We start from the raw sequence: 16416 nt of genomic DNA on the forward strand, positions 1-16416 counted from the left end.
CGGGTTGTACCCGACCCATACAAAATAACCCGCGTCTTAGTATTATTTTACACGTACAGTGGGCCTTTTAGTTGTGCCTTAATTGAGGCCCATCTCGTTGAATTGAGATTAATGGGGGCCCATTGCAATCAAATATCAGAAGATTAGTGTAAGAGAAGACGAATCTGAAAAAGCAAACGCTGGTGAAAACTCTCCGATTTGTATGACGAACTGAGACTAAAAAAAAAAGGTAGATCGGAGTATCAAAAACGATCTTTCGACGGAGATCGAGGCATTCTTAATTTCATCAGCAACGATGTCCGACGGCATCTCCATTGACGCATTGGTTCGTTTTCGGTTTTTCGCTTTTGAGTTCTTGAGTAATCCTGGATCTCTGAGCCTTGTTTATCATCATCAATGGATCTCTTAGTTGAAGTTTGTTTATATTCTCTCATAGGGTCAAGCCGTGGGGGACTTCAGTAATCATGAGAAACTCGGATTTGATTTGGGAGCTTATGTTGGAGATTTGGCTTTTGAAGAGGATTCAGGCAGGTAACATTGTCTCAAACCTTTTATCTGTTCCAATTTTTGGAATCAAGGAACGAATTGGTTGTGTGAGCTTTTTTCTCTCTGTTGTTATGGCAGTGAGGATATATCATTGGAGGGACTTCAGCAAGAACTAGAAGAATGTGAGAGTGATGAGGTTAAGCTTTTCCACACATCTGTGATCAAATCGTTTTTTAGAGTCTTTCTGCCTCTTTGTAGCTGAAATTGATGTGCTTCAGTTGTCATTTTTTACTCTCTTTTGAGTTACTCTGTACATGGATTAGTCATTGACTTTTGGTTCCAAGGATATAATCGTTTGTGTGTCTGCTCAGGTTGTTGCCAATATACTATCCAGTGGTGCCAAACTTAGAGAATATGCTAAAGGTGTAGAAAACAACCTGCGGAAAGTCGAATTGGATTCCATTGAGGTTGCTTTTCTTATCTGTGATACATTGTGGCACTTTTTTTTATTCAATTTATCCTGTACCTGGTTTTAATTTATTGCTTGACCGTCCATGGATATACAGGATTACATAAAAGAAAGTGATAACCTAGTTTCACTTCACGATCAGATTCATGACTGTGACAGCATCTTGTCGCAAATGGAAACTCTCCTCGGTGGATTTCAGGTATTTGACCATTAGCCATTCTATATTGCTAGTTGTATATGGGTTTCGTTCTCCGTATTCTGACGTTTGCATATTTGATGAAACGGATTTGCTTATTATTAGTTACCAATCTGTAGTTTCCTTTTAATATAAATGCGTTCTTTGCTTTTTCTTTTTTCAGGAAGAGATTGGTTCTATAAGTTCCGACATAAAGATTCTTCAAGAAAAATCGATGGACATGGGTTTGAGATTGAAAAACCGCAGGGTATTTTAGCCAATCAGAAACCACTGTTAGTATTTACCTCTCGCTGTTTCCACCGGTGACTCATCCAGATGAGCTCTTCTATTTCAACAGGTGGCTGAATCAAAGCTAGCAAAATTTGTCGAAGACATCATAGTGCCACCAAAGATGATAGATGTAATTGTGGATGGAGAGGTATTTTGCTTATCCCATTTTTCTATTTGTTTATGGTGTTGTAAAAAGAGTTACTAGTTTGGTTCATATGCTTTATTCCAACAAAAATTGGGGGTGGGGGGATTAAAATAATTGCTGGTTAAGCTGGGGGTGGATGCTGCCACTATGTGCAATAGCAGAACATGGTATCTTAACTTTCATTTGGTTCTTCATCACGTATTCCGAGTACTGTGTTTTGTGTTATAGGAGTGCAGTTAGGCTTAGGAATAACTGCCGATGAATAGATTTACTTTTAATCTGATAGTCGTGCTATTTTCCATATTCAGGTGAATGAAGAGTATATTAGAACGCTTGAAATTCTGAGTAAGAAATTGAAATTTGTAGCAGCAGATCCTGCGGTTAAAAGTTCCAAAGCATTAAAAGATGTGGAACCTGAGCTAGAGAAGCTCCGGCAAAAAGCTATTTCCAAGGTAATTGATCTACTTTCTGTGTGACATGAATCCTGCAGTTATACATTTATGTGTTGTACTTCTTCCACGATGTCGCTGAGGGAAGTATGATAGGTCCTAGCAATTATGTATGTTTTGACTCAAATTAGACTACATGCATGTTTCTTTAAGCTGTTAATTGTTCGAAAAATTAGTACAGAAAGAGTTATGTTACTTGCATAATCTAATTCATTCTAACTCATTGAGATGAGATTGGCTATCTAAATCATTGTTCCTTCCCTCTAAGAGAGTTCATGCCCAGGAAAAAGTTGCTATCTGGCATAAGTTCAATACATGTTTGTGCCGTATTAAGTCCAAATTGTTTGTGCCTGTCTTCTCCAAGGGCATGGCCGTGGAGAGAATTCTAAACCCGTTCTTATGCTATAGGTTTATTTCTGTTTTGCAGGTGTATGATTTTATTGTCCAGAAGCTTATAGCCCTAAGGAAACCCAAAACAAACATCCAGATTCTTCAACAGAGTGTGTTATTAAAGTACAAGTAAGTAATACTTCAAGCGCCTTTCCTTGGTTGTACGTATTAGAACTAGTTTTGGAAAACATTTCCTGCTTATTTTTTTGAATGCGAGTGATGTTGGTTGTCTCCTTGCAAACGATTTGGTTCGTTGTTTTGCCTGCATGACATTGGCGAAGTTGTTTTACGCACATGTTACTGATATCCAACATTGTTATATGTTTGCTTCTACACTAGATTTATTTGGATCCATACTTCACTCACCAATTACAATTTAATGATAGGTATATTATCTCCTTCCTCAAAGAACATGGAAAAGAAGTGTTTATGGATGTTCGTGCTGCATACATTGATACCATGAACAAGGTAATATTCTTTATCTTGTTTGATTAGCGTCACTGTGCTGCAACTCCTTTGTATAGTCTGAGATACATTGGTCTTCGGGTAATCTGTGCGTATGTAAGGTAGTGAATAGTACATCCAATTGCACGATGCACGTTACATGCAAGTAGCTGTTCTGTTCTTGTTTTCATCTTCATTCAAGCTTTTTGTCTCGCTAGATCTGGACAAAGTTTTTTTTTTTGTTGATTGTGGTATGTTGTTTATAGATGTATGCAGGTTAGACAAAAATATATGTAAGTTAGTTTAGGCTTTCAATCCTTGTTACACCTAATGAATTGTGAGATGTGGTTTCAGGTCTTAAGTGCACATTTTCGTGCTTATATTCAAGCTCTTGAGAAACTACAATTAGATATAGCGACAGCATATGACTTGATTGGGGTGGAGACTAGAAGCGCGGGCCTCTTCTCAAGAGCCAGGGAGCCACTAAAGAACCGATCTGCCGTCTTTGCTCTGGGTGAGAGGATAAAAATTATAAAGGTATTCATCATTAGGTGATTAGCATTGCTGACTGATTTTGTCAACCATTGTACATGCTCTGGCGAATTTGTTATAGAGAATGAGTTGCCTTTCTGATCTTTTATTCAAAAGTTGGTAATAGGTGTGTTTTTTTAATGGAAAATTAGATGTTGCGTTAACTTAATGTAGATCATTGGTCTCATTTAGGCGTGCTCACATTTTTTCTTGGGTTCAGATATCTTGTTTTTAGGTTCTTGTGTAGTAATAATAGAAACCTCACTTAGTTCGGTGCGTTTGAGTTTGTGGTTTAAACACTATGTATCTTTAATTTAAAGGCTCCTTAAGTAGATGTAGGTTTGGTTTGGTTTTTCTGGTATAAAAGAATCCAGATTAAATTTATGTCTGGTTTAACAGTGTTATTTACCCTTATTTTCACTTGACCATTCTCTGTTTTTCTTATAGTTGGGGTGATGGTATTGAGTTATAAATGTTTGTTAAAAAGACTTAAGTTTCAGAATGTCCCCTGTAGGAAATCGATCAACCTGCATTGATCCCGCACATAGCTGAAGCCAGCGCTCTCAAATATCCTTATGAAGTGCTCTTCAGGAGTTTGCACAAGCTACTTATGGATACAGCCACTTCTGAGTTCTGTTTATTTACCCGTTTTCATTTCCCCTTTCTGTTGATCATCGCTCAACTCCGTGTTTAATGTCATATATTTTCATTTTAAACAGGTATATATTTTGCGATGATTTCTTTGGTGAAGAGTCTATATTTTATGAAATTTTCGCGGGTAATTTCTTATCTGTCTCCCTTTTCTTTTGCGATGATTTCGACATAGTTAGCATAGCTGTTACAGATTTACTATGGTGTCGAGAAGATATAAGAAATATATTGTCTACTTCTGTACAGATAGTCGAACCCTTTCTTGCCAGATGATATGGTAGTAGCACTTTTTTTCGGTAAAATCTGAACTCTCTATTATACAGGTCCATTTTCCGTCATTGATGAGCACTTCAATCCCGTTCTTACAAACTGTTTTGACGCTATCGGTCTGATGCTTATGATTCGCATTATACACCACCACCAGGTACAAACTGTTTTGATGCTAACGGCCTGATGTTTATTTTTCTTTTGGTGAATCCATTTGGAATTAAGGACCATCCCTTTGCATCTTTTTAGTAGCATTTTGCATGTGAAAAATGTGTCAGAAGTTAATGGTCCAGTGAACAGCGATTGTTAGATATTTATCATTCATCATTGGAGGTAGGAACCTCGATGTCTTGCAAACTTAAGATTCAGATACACTGGTCTTTAGGGAATATGTATTTGTATCTTATACTGGTCAACGTGGACGTTCCACGACCAGTCTATATTTTGCTTCCCGAGTATCATAATGTAGTATAGCATATATTTTAATTGGTCTTCACACTTTCAGCCATTTGCAAGTGCCTTTTTAACAGAATAAAAGAGATTGTTTCTGTGCTAACTAAGTGTTTTAAGTAACGCTCAGTTTGCTATCTGTTGCACAGCTTATCATGTCTCGACGGAGGATTCCATGCCTAGATTCATATCTGGACAAGGTGCATAACTCTTCTCTTTTATTTTGTTTGAACTAGTCTTAAATATATAGGTTGTTTGCAACTGAAGCAAAAAGAAGTCATTATTTCTGTTCAGTCTGAAACTGTTTTCACTTTGTTACTTTCTGGTATAAGCTCTTAGATGTGGCAATGGCGGATTTCCTTACGTTCCATATTCCTCTCACGAAGATTATGTTGCAAATTTGAGCAGGTTAATATATCTTTATGGCCTCGTTTCAAAATGGTGTTTGATTCACACATCAGCAGTCTGCGAGATGCAAACATAAAGACATTATGGGAAGATGATGTTCATCCCCACTATGTCATGAGGCGTTATGCTGAATTCACAGCTTCGTTTATTCACCTGAATGTTGAATATGGGGATGGGCAGGTTCGTTAATATCATTCCCTCTCTTTCTACCGATATGTGTTACCTGGAGCTTGTCACTCAAAGAGCTTGACATTGCCTATGGTACTTTGCAGCTTGATATAAATTTGGAACGTTTAAGAATGGCTGTAGATGTCTTGATTCTCAAGCTTGCGAAGTTGTTCCCAAGGCCAAAGCAGCAAATTGTGTTTCTCATAAACAACTATGATATGACAATTGCTGTACTCAAGGTGAGTTAAATCTTTGATATGCTTTAACTTTCATTCATATCGATTGAGCCTTACCTACCAAAGGAAACTATGATAATCATCATGATCTTAATTTCAGGAAGCTGGACCAGAAGGTGGTAAAATCCAAATGCATTTTGAGGAATTACTGAAGAGCAACACTTCATTATTCGTGGTAAGGGACAAAGTTGCAGTTTGAATTAAACTTTTTGAAGTTATGTCCCCTTCTATATTTCCTCCTCTGTTAACTCAAGCAGAGCTTTGTCAAGTCATGCTAGTTCGTAGGTGTTATTATGTGTCCATTTAGTATGTCTTGTTTACTTCCTTTTATCTCTCAGGAAGAATTGCTGGTGGAGCATTTCAGTGATTTAATCAAATTTGTGAAATCTCGTGCTTGTAAGCAACTTGCTCTCGTTCTTGTCTCATCATTTCCAAATATAAGACTAAGCTGTAAAACATGTGCAGCTGAGGATTCAAGCTCAAATCCAGAGAGATCCATCACAGTTGCTGAGGTAGATCCGCTGGTGAAAGACTTTGGAAGCAGGTGGAAGACGGCGATAGAGTTGATGCACAAAGATATCATAACCTCCTTCAGTAACTTCTTGTGTGGTATGGAGATCTTGAGAGCTGCATTGACACAACTGCTTCTCTATTACACAAGACTTACGGACTGCATCAAGAAGATACCTGGTGGATCTGGTCTGAACAAGGATCTTGTCTCCATTCAGTCTATAATGTTCGAGATCAGGAAGTACTCCAAGACTTTCTAAAAAGATAACATATGCTACTGCTTATGTAGAGAGCATGTAAGATGGTGAAATATTTCAAAGTGAATCCAAAGCCGTTGTTATGCGTTATATGATGTATTCTTGAGACGTTTTTTTTGCTACTGTTATCCCATTTTAATCTTCCTTCTTTCTCTCTGCCCGAGTGTAATCGACTCACTATTGTTAAAGATTTGAAAAATGAAAATTTGAGAAAAGGACAGGAAATAGAGTTCAGTAGCCATTGCTTTAAAACATGCAATAGGAGATTCTTTACATAAGAGAAAAAGTCTCAGTGGGAAGTTCTTAGAATGTTTTTATTAGCGGAATATAAGAAACCGTTTTTTAACTGTGGGTTCTAGCTCATGAAGCTAAAATGTAATCGTCTTTTTAGCTTTTAACTAAAAAAAGCTAAGAACCGACTCTTAAATAACCTCCATTAATTATGCTCTAACGCTATCAGTAAAAGCAAACCTTAGAAAAACTTCATAGAGCAAAAACGTGGGTTCTACCTCATGAAAGTTTTGAGTAAAAAGTTTAAGGTTTTATTTACAAATCCCACTTGATTTGTAAAAAAAAAAACTTTTTCATAGTATAATATCATATGAATCTGATCTGAATCTAAACGTGCATACAAAACCCAAAAAAATCTAAAATTGAATAAATATATGAAATTCAAATAAACATACAAAATATGTTTTAAAATCTAAATAAGTAATTCAATTTCATATTTATTTTAATAAACCTAATGTATTATCCATTGAAGCTGAAATTTGGATAAAAATAAATTTTAAACATAATTACAATATCATAAAAATAGGTATGTAATGTTGCTGAGTTCAATGATACAAACAACTTATAATATCATTAAAGTTTAATGTTAATGAGGTGTGTCTCTATAGAAGCTTAATGATATTGTAATTATGTTTAAAATTAATATATTTAGAAAATAGAAACATGATGTATGTATTTAATGTTGTTGAGTTCAATGATAAAGCCAAGCTGATGGATGTGTTACATTGTGGATTTAATATATATTCTCAAATAAGTCTATAAAAACTACAGAACAAATTTTTAACTAGTATGTTTTTGAGTCCATAGTTGACTTCTTCAACCGCACATGAAGGAGATATCTTGTAAATATGTTTTGAAATAAATTTAGATAAAAATATTATTTCATCGATGAAAGAAAATTGTGAGTTTAATAAACCAACACTAGAGATTATATAGCTACATGTCGTAATTTTGAGAAATGATGCATATCTTATGTGCTTGTAGCATGTCATGAATTTTTTCAAAAGGTTTCAGTTGATGCATGTGTTGGGTACATTTAAACATCTAGTTTTATCTCTTTATATAGAGAAATATCTCAATGCTAGGTAATTAAGAAAATTAAGTCATCAATTTAAGGATCCAGAAAAATTCCTTGCCTCATAAAATGGCTAAGCATTATCATGCTCATCTTGGTATTTTGGAACAAATGATTTCGGAGAACATATAGCGAACTAATCAAGTAGTTTAGATTTTGTTATGCACTATTTATGACCACTAAATTACTTGAAATATGATGTGATTTGGGAGGTTTTATTTTCCTTTTCTGAAATTGAATTTGGGTGTTGATAAAGAGCCCATGAAGAATGTCTTATGTTTGGCATATATGATTTTCTAAACCAAAACATTACATTTTAGAAGCTACTAGCTGAATTTCAAAGTATTCATGTATAAATAGTTTTATGAACTAGTTAGTGAAGATCGTAGATCAAGAATTGGTAAGGGTCATTCTTCAAGTCTTAGTTCAATCAAATCAATACCCATATTGAATCTTATTCACCATGATTAGAGGAATTAAGAATTTCATTTGTGAAAATCGATTCAATGTAACATCTTTAGTTGATTGCAGTTTTATGGAAACTTTTTTTAGATAGCATGTAATGTCAAATATAGGTAGATGTGTGTGTCTCTATAGAATTCAATAAAACATTAGTCTGAGGCATAATAAGACTTAATAAATTTAAGAATTATTTTAACAGAATAATGCTATAGTAAAATTCTAAAAAGAAATATATAGATCACAGCTGCAAATATGCTTATCTAGCAATGAGATGAACAATAACAACAAATCTCTATGCTTATCTAGCTATGAGATGAACAACAACCAGTCCTATGACCAAACAAGTACATTAACCTTTCTTAAGCTAAGCTTCTTTGAAGAAGGTTTTGAAATCCTCTTCGGACTTGAAGACATCATAGATAATATGATGCACTTTCATCAGCAGCAAGGGGAATCTACTTGCTTTGATATAGCTGACTCATTTACACAAGCAATATCTGGACTACCTTTGTCACCATTTCTGATCAACAGTGTGGAGAGCCAAAGAAGCCCCATAAGAGAACAAAAAAAAAGAGACTATGAAACTTTGACAGCTTTCGATTGCAGTCTACAAGGTAGTACATGAGAAAAAAAACTATGTAAGTCAAAGGATTCGTAACTTCAAATTGTAATAAAATAACATAAAAACAAGAACATAACTTCATACCGTAATAAAATAACCTAAGTATTCGTAAGAAACCAAACCTTTAGTTCTTTTTGCTCCTTTTGCTTCCTTGTTACAAGACAAGACTTTAGCTCTTTTTGAGGCTGTTGCATAGTTGTAATCTTTTCCACCAGGTTCCATCCTGTGAGTCACGTCACAGACTACAACCACCATCTCATTTTGCTTCACAGAGTTACTGTCTTTGACATCTCCTGCAACTGTGTTATCTGTGGAGAGCTAAATAAACTCCATAAGAGAAAAAAAATAATCCAAGTATTCTCCATTAGGTTATTCAATTTTCTTCTTTTCGTTTCGTTCTCCGTCCTTTGAGTCTCTATCTCTATCTCTCTCTTCTTCTTTTGACAGACTCTATCTCTCTCTAGTGTATCTCTCTTTTCTTCCTTTGACATATTCTTTCTCTCTCTAGCGTTAGTGGGTTGTTTAAACAAAAGTAATCAGTTTTATATATTTTGTGGGCCCATGTTACCAACGGTAATATTTTTACCTTTAAAAAATAAATTCAAAATAAGTGTTGAGAAAAAAAAAATCAAAATGTTATTTTATATTATTAATATCATTAAAATTACATGTATTATTTTACTGCCGACCGTTATGAGTTGAATATGAGTTAGAAGCTGAATGTACTAAATGGGCTCTAGTTAGCTTTAGAGGGTGTTATTGAATTAGTGAATTCCTTGGAGTTTAAAGGAATTCAAATTTTAAGTAGAAAAAAAGACAAAAATAGCACTAAATCAAGTTTATGTTCCCAAACTAGCACTCAATGTCAAAAGTCACAAAAATAGCACTTAATGTTTTATCAAAATTCACAAACTTAGGGTTTAGAGTTAAAGGGTGGGGTTTAGCATTTAGGGTTTAGGGTTTAGGGTTTAGAGTTTAGGGTTTAGGGTTTAGAGTTTAGGATTTAGGGTTTAGAGTTGAGAAATGAGGTTTTGGGGATAAGATTTCAAATTTTGAAAAATAAAAAAATTAAAATTTTCGAATGATAAACTTAGAAATGTGCTATTTTGGTCATTTTAGTTTTTGAGTGCTATTTTTGTGATATAAACTTAGAAATGTGCTATTTTGGAGATTTGCCCTTTTAAGTATTATTGGATTGAGAATTTGTTTGCTGGAATTAGAATCACCTGTTATTCAATATCCACTGGGATTTTATTAGAATCTAGTTTGAATAAAAATTTAATGTACTTTTTAATAGAAAACATGAAGAAACAAATCATCGCTTTTTTATCAGGATTTCAAAAATAAAACCTTTCTGCAAATAAAAAAATACAGTCGTCGGTAAAAGCCTATATTTTCCTCTCATTCTCCTCCTTCCCTCATCACCACTGTAATTGTTTCGCCCAATTCCTAAACAGTCACCGTTTTTTCTCTTTCTCCTCCATCACTCCAATCCTTATCCCAATCGCAGGTCTTTCTCTCTGGGTCCGTGCAGTTTCTTTTCTTAGAGTTAGGCTTTTGGCCAGAGAAATGTTCTTGGTAAAGCTTCATCCTTTTCAGACAATATTGTGTAGGCCAATCTGGAGTACTTATTCAACACACCGAGTCAACTGAGTCGATGCCTTCAGCAATGGCTAATGTAGAATATAAATGATGATGTTTTGGGGAAGGATCCAACAGCAATGCGTTCGGAACTTCGGATAGAGAGATGGCTGAGATGTTTGTTCCTTCATGGACAATGGAGAATCAGATCCATTGTGATGAGAGAGAGAGTGAAGTGATTCTTGGAGATGACTATCTCATTCATATTTATGAAAACAATGTAACTACGAGCTCTGGTGGAGTGCACAATGCACACCTTAAAACAGTGAAGAGTGAAAAAGACAAGACAATGGAGATTCATCCTATTAGAGTTGCTGTGAGGAATCGTAAAGTTTTAATATCTACACATCATAGATTTTTTTTTGGTGGGAAGAAACTTTTTTTTTTTGTTCTCACATTCCACTAAAATCCATTCGAGAAACCAAAATATACGACAACCAACACCAATAAAATCAATCGTGTATCAAAAAGTTAAACTATAATTCTCTCTAAATACTTCCAGTTACGGTTAAGTTCAATTCCATAACTTTCTCAATCCAATAACACCCCCTAATTAGTCTATAAATTTAAATTCTGAATGGATCTGGATCCGACCCGGGCCCATGAGGCACACCCGAACCTCACTGCAAGAAAAAACAAAAAAACCTCACACTCCATCCTCGCTTAGCGCGCCGGCGTGGAGAAGAGAGAAGAGAGAAGAGAGGATATCGAGGATGTGTCCGCCAGAGGAGCTGGTGGTGCACAGCCGGGATTCCGATTACCGTTAAATGCCGTCGGAGTTAATCCGAAGAGGAAGACAAGCAAACGTAGTATCTCGAAGCAGAAGGATGAAGTTACTTGATTCGAATCGCGATTCGCTTGCTCCACCATCCATGAAGATCCCTGGAACTCAGGTCACTCTCTCGATTTCAGTTTATCATTTGGTTCGATTTCTATGTCTTTCAACGTCTTATAATTTTCCTTATTCAGGTGAAAGAAGAGTATATTACAAGTAAGAAACTGAAATTATTTGTAGCAGCAGATCCTGCGGTTAAAAGATGTAGAGCCTGAGCTGGAGAAGCTCCGTCAAAAAGCTATTTCCAAGGTAATTGATCTACTTTCTGTGTGACATGGATTCCTGCAGTTTATATATATTTGTGTGGTGTACTTCTTCTACAATGTCGCTGAAGGGTCCTAGCAATTATCTATGTGTTGACTCAAAACAGACACGTGCATGTTTCTTAAACTTGTTAATTGTTCGTTAACTAAGTACAGAAAGAGTTGTTGAGACGAAGATTAGCTATCTAAATCATTGTTCCTTCCCTCTAAGAGAGTTCATTGAGATGAGAGTGGCTATCTAAATATATGTATGTTAGTTTAGGCTTTCAATCCTTGTTACACCTAATGAATTGCACATTTTCGTGCTTATATTCAAGCTCTTGAGAAACTACAATTAGATATAGCGACAGCATATGACTTGATTGGGGTGGAGACTAGAAGCGCCGGCCTCCACTAAAGAACCGTTCTGCCGTCTTTGCTCTGGGTGAGAGGATAAAAATTATAAAGGTATTCGCATTTGATGATTAGCATTGCTGGCTGATTTTTGTCAACCACTGTGGCGAATTTGTTATAGAGAATGTGTTGTTTGGTTCAGTGATACGCTAACCAAACATCAAAGTTATGTGGTCTTGATTGCAAGGGTGTTTTGGACAGGGGAATCTCAGTTAACTGTCATCTTATGTCTAGCACCTGAGGACAACGATCACTTGAACGATATGCCACCTGATGTACAGAAACTCGTTGATCCCTATGAGTTGAGTCCTTTTATTACACAAGTGGGTGGTTGTTCTTTCTTTCATCTCACAACACTTTTCTTGAAGACTTTTTTGTAGAACCAAGTCAAAGCTTTTTTGCTCATTGATCTGATCTTTCTGTTATAACTTATGATAGGTTTGCAAAACGCTGCCGTGTCGAAAGAAGAGTGGGAAGAACAATGTAAACTATGGAGCCACTTGTCTTTTATTTACTATTTAGTTCTCTTACAACAGTCCTACTTCTTGAATGAGTTCTATGTATGCATTATGATAGCAGTAACATGTCTTTGTTTATAATGATGCATTCACTGACTATTATCTTTTGAATTTGACAGCAATATAGATGGCATTGGGGATTCAGTGAGGATGACACACAATCAATCTGCAAGTTCATGAGAGTTGCTATCGATCTGGCCATATCTGCTCATAAACCAGTAAGTATTCTGCTCCTTCCCTTTATCTACATAATGAAAATATGAATTTTGAAATTCAGTTTGCTATATTTTACATTACTTAGAAAAAAGATCTTCATTGACCAAATGGCTAACCTTTTGATGTATTTGTTTCAGCTTGTAAATGCTGCAGTGATAGTTGATCCTTCAGTTAGGCAGATAATAGCTAGTGAAACTGATCAAGTGTATCCATCGTCTGCTCCTCGTGACATGGCTAGCGCAAAGGCTGTGCCCTTGAAGGAAAGAGTTGAATCGAACCAATGTCATAGTATTGACAGAGTGACTAACGCTAGTTCGGAGATATGCTTAAACGGCATACTTGATAAACTGAATAGTTCATTGTCTACTGTTGCTTGTCTGAATCCTTGGCAGTGGAGTGTGCAGTCACATGACAGTGAAAGCCAGTGGCACCCTCTAAGGCATGCTTCTGTGGTTGCCATAGAATCATCTGCTGCAAGGTATAGGTATCTGTTTCCCAACCCAACAGATAATTCTCAGCCCTCAAATGCTGATTGTCCAGCTAAAAGGCAGAAAACAAACAGTCACAACCCAGAGGTAAGCTCACTCCAACCAAAGATCTTAAAATGTTCGCCAAATGCTTTGACTAGTAAAGCATACTCTCTTACGCTCTTGAGACTCACCAATAGGTCCAAAATAACAAGAAGGAAGAAGCTCTTAGAGATCCTTCAATAGAAAAGCCCTACCTCTGCACTGGTTATGACATTTTCTTGCTTTGGGAGCCTTGTACAATGTGAGTTTCTACCTACATATGCATTATCCTTAACAACAACAAGTTTGGGAATCTTATAAAGTTGTGAATTGTGTTCCTATAAGGTGTGCTATGGTGCTTGTGCATCAAAGAATAAGACGAATATTCTATGCTTTTCCAAACCCCACAACAGGGGTCTCGGGAGTGTTCATAGACTGCAAGGAGAAAAGAGTTTAAATCTCCATTATGCAGTGTTTAGAGTTTTGCTGCCTGGGGTTGCCCATAATGCACTCCATCAGGGTCTCAAACATGTTACAGCCGAGTAGTCATGATTGTATTACAAGTTTTGTTTTAGGAAGCTGGTTCTTTGTTCTTTACTTGTTTTACCATGTTGTTGAGTCAAGAAACCCTGTGGTTTAGTGAAACAACATAAACGTGAAAGAACTTTATAAGAAACTTATTTTTACTGGTTAGATGTGAGTTTCTTAATCATACTATATGTAGTCTTTAAGAATGCTCTAGTTTTACGAAAATTGTAATAAAAATGCTATAAGTTGATGTCAAACTGAGACATGGAACTTGAAGCCTAACGGTGATTCCAATATCAGTTCTCGAGCCAGAAATTTTATCATGTCCGTATTGAAAAGCCTTCTTCAAGACACTCAGTTCTGAGATCTTCCATGAGACCCTGAAACATAGCTGGATTGCTCGTAACAACTGCATCCACGCCTAAGTGAAGCATCCGTTTCATTGGATCAGTCTCATCTACAGTCCATGCGTAAACCTCTTTCTTTCTCCTGTTCATCGGATCAAGCAAGGTTTGTAAGCACATGGAAAGCGAACGGTAGTGTGTTGGTTGAAAACATTGGATTTTATTGCTTACCGATGCACAACTGTGATCAAGTTTTCATCGATCAAGGGATGATAGACTCCAACAACACTAGCTCCCTTCATTCTCAGTAGTTTGCTTCTCACTCCAGTCAAAGGATCCACCATCACAATGTATCCCACCTGCCAAGAGAAAAACAAAAATCCAATCACAATTCACAAGGAAAACTGGACCCAACATCACGATCCAATTCTCACATTAATCTACTTACTGTAAGATCTGGTGCTCGTTTGATTAGGTCTCTAGCCAAACTGTCGCTTTTGGCCCATACGATGCAATTCTTGCACTGCGCTCTCTCAATCTAATAACAACAAAAGATGACTGATGATTCAGGTAGACAAAGACAGATATATATGACCATTAAAGTAGCGGCAAAGCATCAATACTCTGTTTTTCAAATATTTATAACGGCAGTTCTAGTTGTATGAACAAAACTTTTAAGGAGAGAGCTGGTTAAGAAAGCTCATAAGTAATCAAAAACGTATAATTTATATTGCAGACATTTGGTAAGGAGCAAACAAAGATCTCGTGCAATTTGGTGAGTAAATTGCTTAGTGCTTACAACAGAAAGGATGTCTAGTGCGAGTCCCTTTTCATACATTGGGGGTCCGACTTTAGCATCAAGAATCACTTGCCGGACTGAAGTTGAAATCGCCTAGATGATTGAAGAGTAAGGTTACACTCTTAGTAGATACTTGTTACTGATCAGCAATTACAAAGCAAACCACGAGAATATAGTAATAACAAGCAATGAGTATACCGCTAAAGCATCTTCAAGCGTAGGAATCCTACGATTATCCAAGGTCCCTTTAACAATCTGTGAGACATCGAGTTCCTTGATCTGCCAAAAAAAATCACAACTTTAAATCGAGATCCCAAAAATGATTGTAAATAGAGATAATGAGACCTGTTTCATACTCAGATCTCCGACTTGTACAGAAGAGTTACGAGCTATACGCTGCAGATCCCTGACTGTGCATATGGTGATCATACGATGAAGAACATCTCCAATAATGAGAATCCAAACACAGAAACTAAAGAAGAGAAAGGAGAAGAGCTCTGTAACCTGTTGTGGAGAGCGAATAGAACACCATCGGAGGAACGAGAAACATCAACCTCAATGCAATCAACACGAGAACCAATCGCGTAACTATAAGCATCCATCTGCACAATAGAGAGAGAGAGTAAGGTTTACAATAAAGAGTGTTGAAGAAGAAGAGGGAGCAATGATCGAGATTGATTCGAGAAGTAGTGTATATACATACAGTGTTGGGGAAAGCTAAGGTTGAATCGCCGCCGTGAGCACAGACACGTGGAGGATGCTGGAGCCAATCGCACTTCTTCGCGACGTTCTGGCGAATTCGTCGGAGCTTGAAGTGGAAGAAGAGAGGAGGGACGATTGCTAAGAAGACCACTGCGAATAGAATCATTCTCTTGAGTTTTCTCGAGTACAATGGCCTGAAGATAGGAAGACGGCGCCGAGTTCCTCCGCCGTCGAGTGGCCGTCTTCTCTGCCGCCGCCACTCGAAGATCGCCATTTGGTGTCAGATCAGAGAGGCTGGGAGATGATGGTGAAAGTAAAAGTTAGTTTATTTATTACGATTGAAAAAGTTGACCAATGATAATCGAACGTCTGTCTTTTGTTAACTTGGACATTTCAATAGATTAATAGCTCAAATACACTCCCTCCATTCTAAAACTATTCATATTTTAGGAAAAAAAACTGTTTCAAAAAATACATTTTAAAATATTTTTAATGCATTTTATTAATAAATAATAATAATAAACTGTAAACTTCTAAAAAAAAAATTAAATGTGTTTATTAAATTTGATTGGTTAAAAAATATAAGAAATAGCTAATCGAAAAATAATGTATTTGTAAGCAAAATTTATATTTTTTTATATGTATGAAAACTCTAAAACATACATCATTTTAAAACGAATGGAGTATTAGTTACTCATAAATCTAATCTTCACATTTTATTTAGCCATTTTTTGCTGAAGATCAAAGAGGTTATGAGTTAAAAAAACAATTATCATTTGGAAATAGTTTAATGAACATAAAACATTCAATAGGTTTCTATTTTCTCAAGTATTGTTACTCATAATCTAATTTTCACTTGATAGTTTCTTTCATTTTCACAAATGTAGGTAT

The 16416-nt window shown here is 36.1% G+C and overlaps 2 protein-coding genes and 1 pseudogene across 3 annotated transcripts; 2 read left to right on the forward strand and 1 right to left on the reverse strand.

The window, feature by feature from the left end:
* The first annotated feature begins 149 nt into the window (after window positions 1–149).
* On the forward strand, window positions 150–6542 carry LOC106301064 (vacuolar protein sorting-associated protein 52 A). The gene is made up of 20 exons (XM_013737371.1): window positions 150–325; window positions 437–531; window positions 625–682; window positions 858–953; window positions 1053–1154; window positions 1315–1398; window positions 1489–1569; window positions 1875–2018; window positions 2443–2534; window positions 2792–2873; window positions 3204–3386; window positions 3895–4010; window positions 4100–4158; window positions 4355–4455; window positions 4898–4948; window positions 5157–5336; window positions 5429–5563; window positions 5661–5735; window positions 5899–5956; window positions 6026–6542. Exons 1-20 carry the CDS (start codon window positions 296–298, stop codon window positions 6328–6330), a joined length of 2127 nt encoding a protein of 708 aa, XP_013592825.1. The 5' UTR covers window positions 150–295; the 3' UTR covers window positions 6331–6542.
* Window positions 6543–11016: 4474 nt separating this feature from the next.
* On the forward strand, window positions 11017–13845 carry LOC106300541 (annotated as a pseudogene).
* LOC106300540 (glycerophosphodiester phosphodiesterase GDPD4) lies at window positions 13832–15817 on the reverse strand. Of its 2 annotated transcripts, XM_013736704.1 has the most exons (9): window positions 15527–15817; window positions 15328–15425; window positions 15169–15229; window positions 15022–15102; window positions 14824–14916; window positions 14473–14562; window positions 14256–14383; window positions 13964–14169; window positions 13832–13925 (listed from the first exon to the last, which is right to left on the reverse strand). In XM_013736704.1, the coding sequence occupies exons 1-8, from the start codon at window positions 15797–15799 to the stop codon at window positions 14001–14003; spliced, it is 993 nt and encodes a 330-aa protein (XP_013592158.1). In that variant the 5' UTR covers window positions 15800–15817; the 3' UTR covers window positions 13832–13925; window positions 13964–14000. The 2 variants fall into 2 exon arrangements, with proteins under 2 accessions (XP_013592158.1, XP_013592157.1); XM_013736703.1 differs by having other exon boundaries at window positions 13848–14169.
* Window positions 15818–16416: the final 599 nt, after the last annotated feature.

Source organism: Brassica oleracea, chromosome C6 (genome assembly GCF_000695525.1).
Source record: "Brassica oleracea var. oleracea cultivar TO1000 chromosome C6, BOL, whole genome shotgun sequence".
In the NCBI taxonomy this organism is placed as follows: Eukaryota; Viridiplantae; Streptophyta; class Magnoliopsida; order Brassicales; family Brassicaceae; genus Brassica; species Brassica oleracea.

Excerpts from the sequence above, each read along its gene's own strand:
- LOC106301064 (XM_013737371.1), top strand. The coding sequence starts at position 296 with ATGTCCGACGGCATCTCCATTGACGCATTG. Across the intron at positions 2,019-2,442 it reads GGCAAAAAGCTATTTCCAAG|GTGTATGATTTTATTGTCCA; the intron begins GTAATTGATCTA and ends TCTGTTTTGCAG. Across the intron at positions 3,387-3,894 it reads AGAGGATAAAAATTATAAAG|GAAATCGATCAACCTGCATT; the intron begins GTATTCATCATT and ends TGTCCCCTGTAG.
- LOC106300540 (XM_013736704.1), bottom strand. The coding sequence starts at position 15,799 with ATGGCGATCTTCGAGTGGCGGCGGCAGAGAAGACGGCCACTCGACGGC. Across the intron at positions 15,426-15,526 it reads CCTTAGCTTTCCCCAACACT|ATGGATGCTTATAGTTACGC; the intron begins GTATGTATATAC and ends TCTATTGTGCAG. Across the intron at positions 15,230-15,327 it reads CTATTCGCTCTCCACAACAG|GGATCTGCAGCGTATAGCTC; the intron begins GTTACAGAGCTC and ends ATGCACAGTCAG.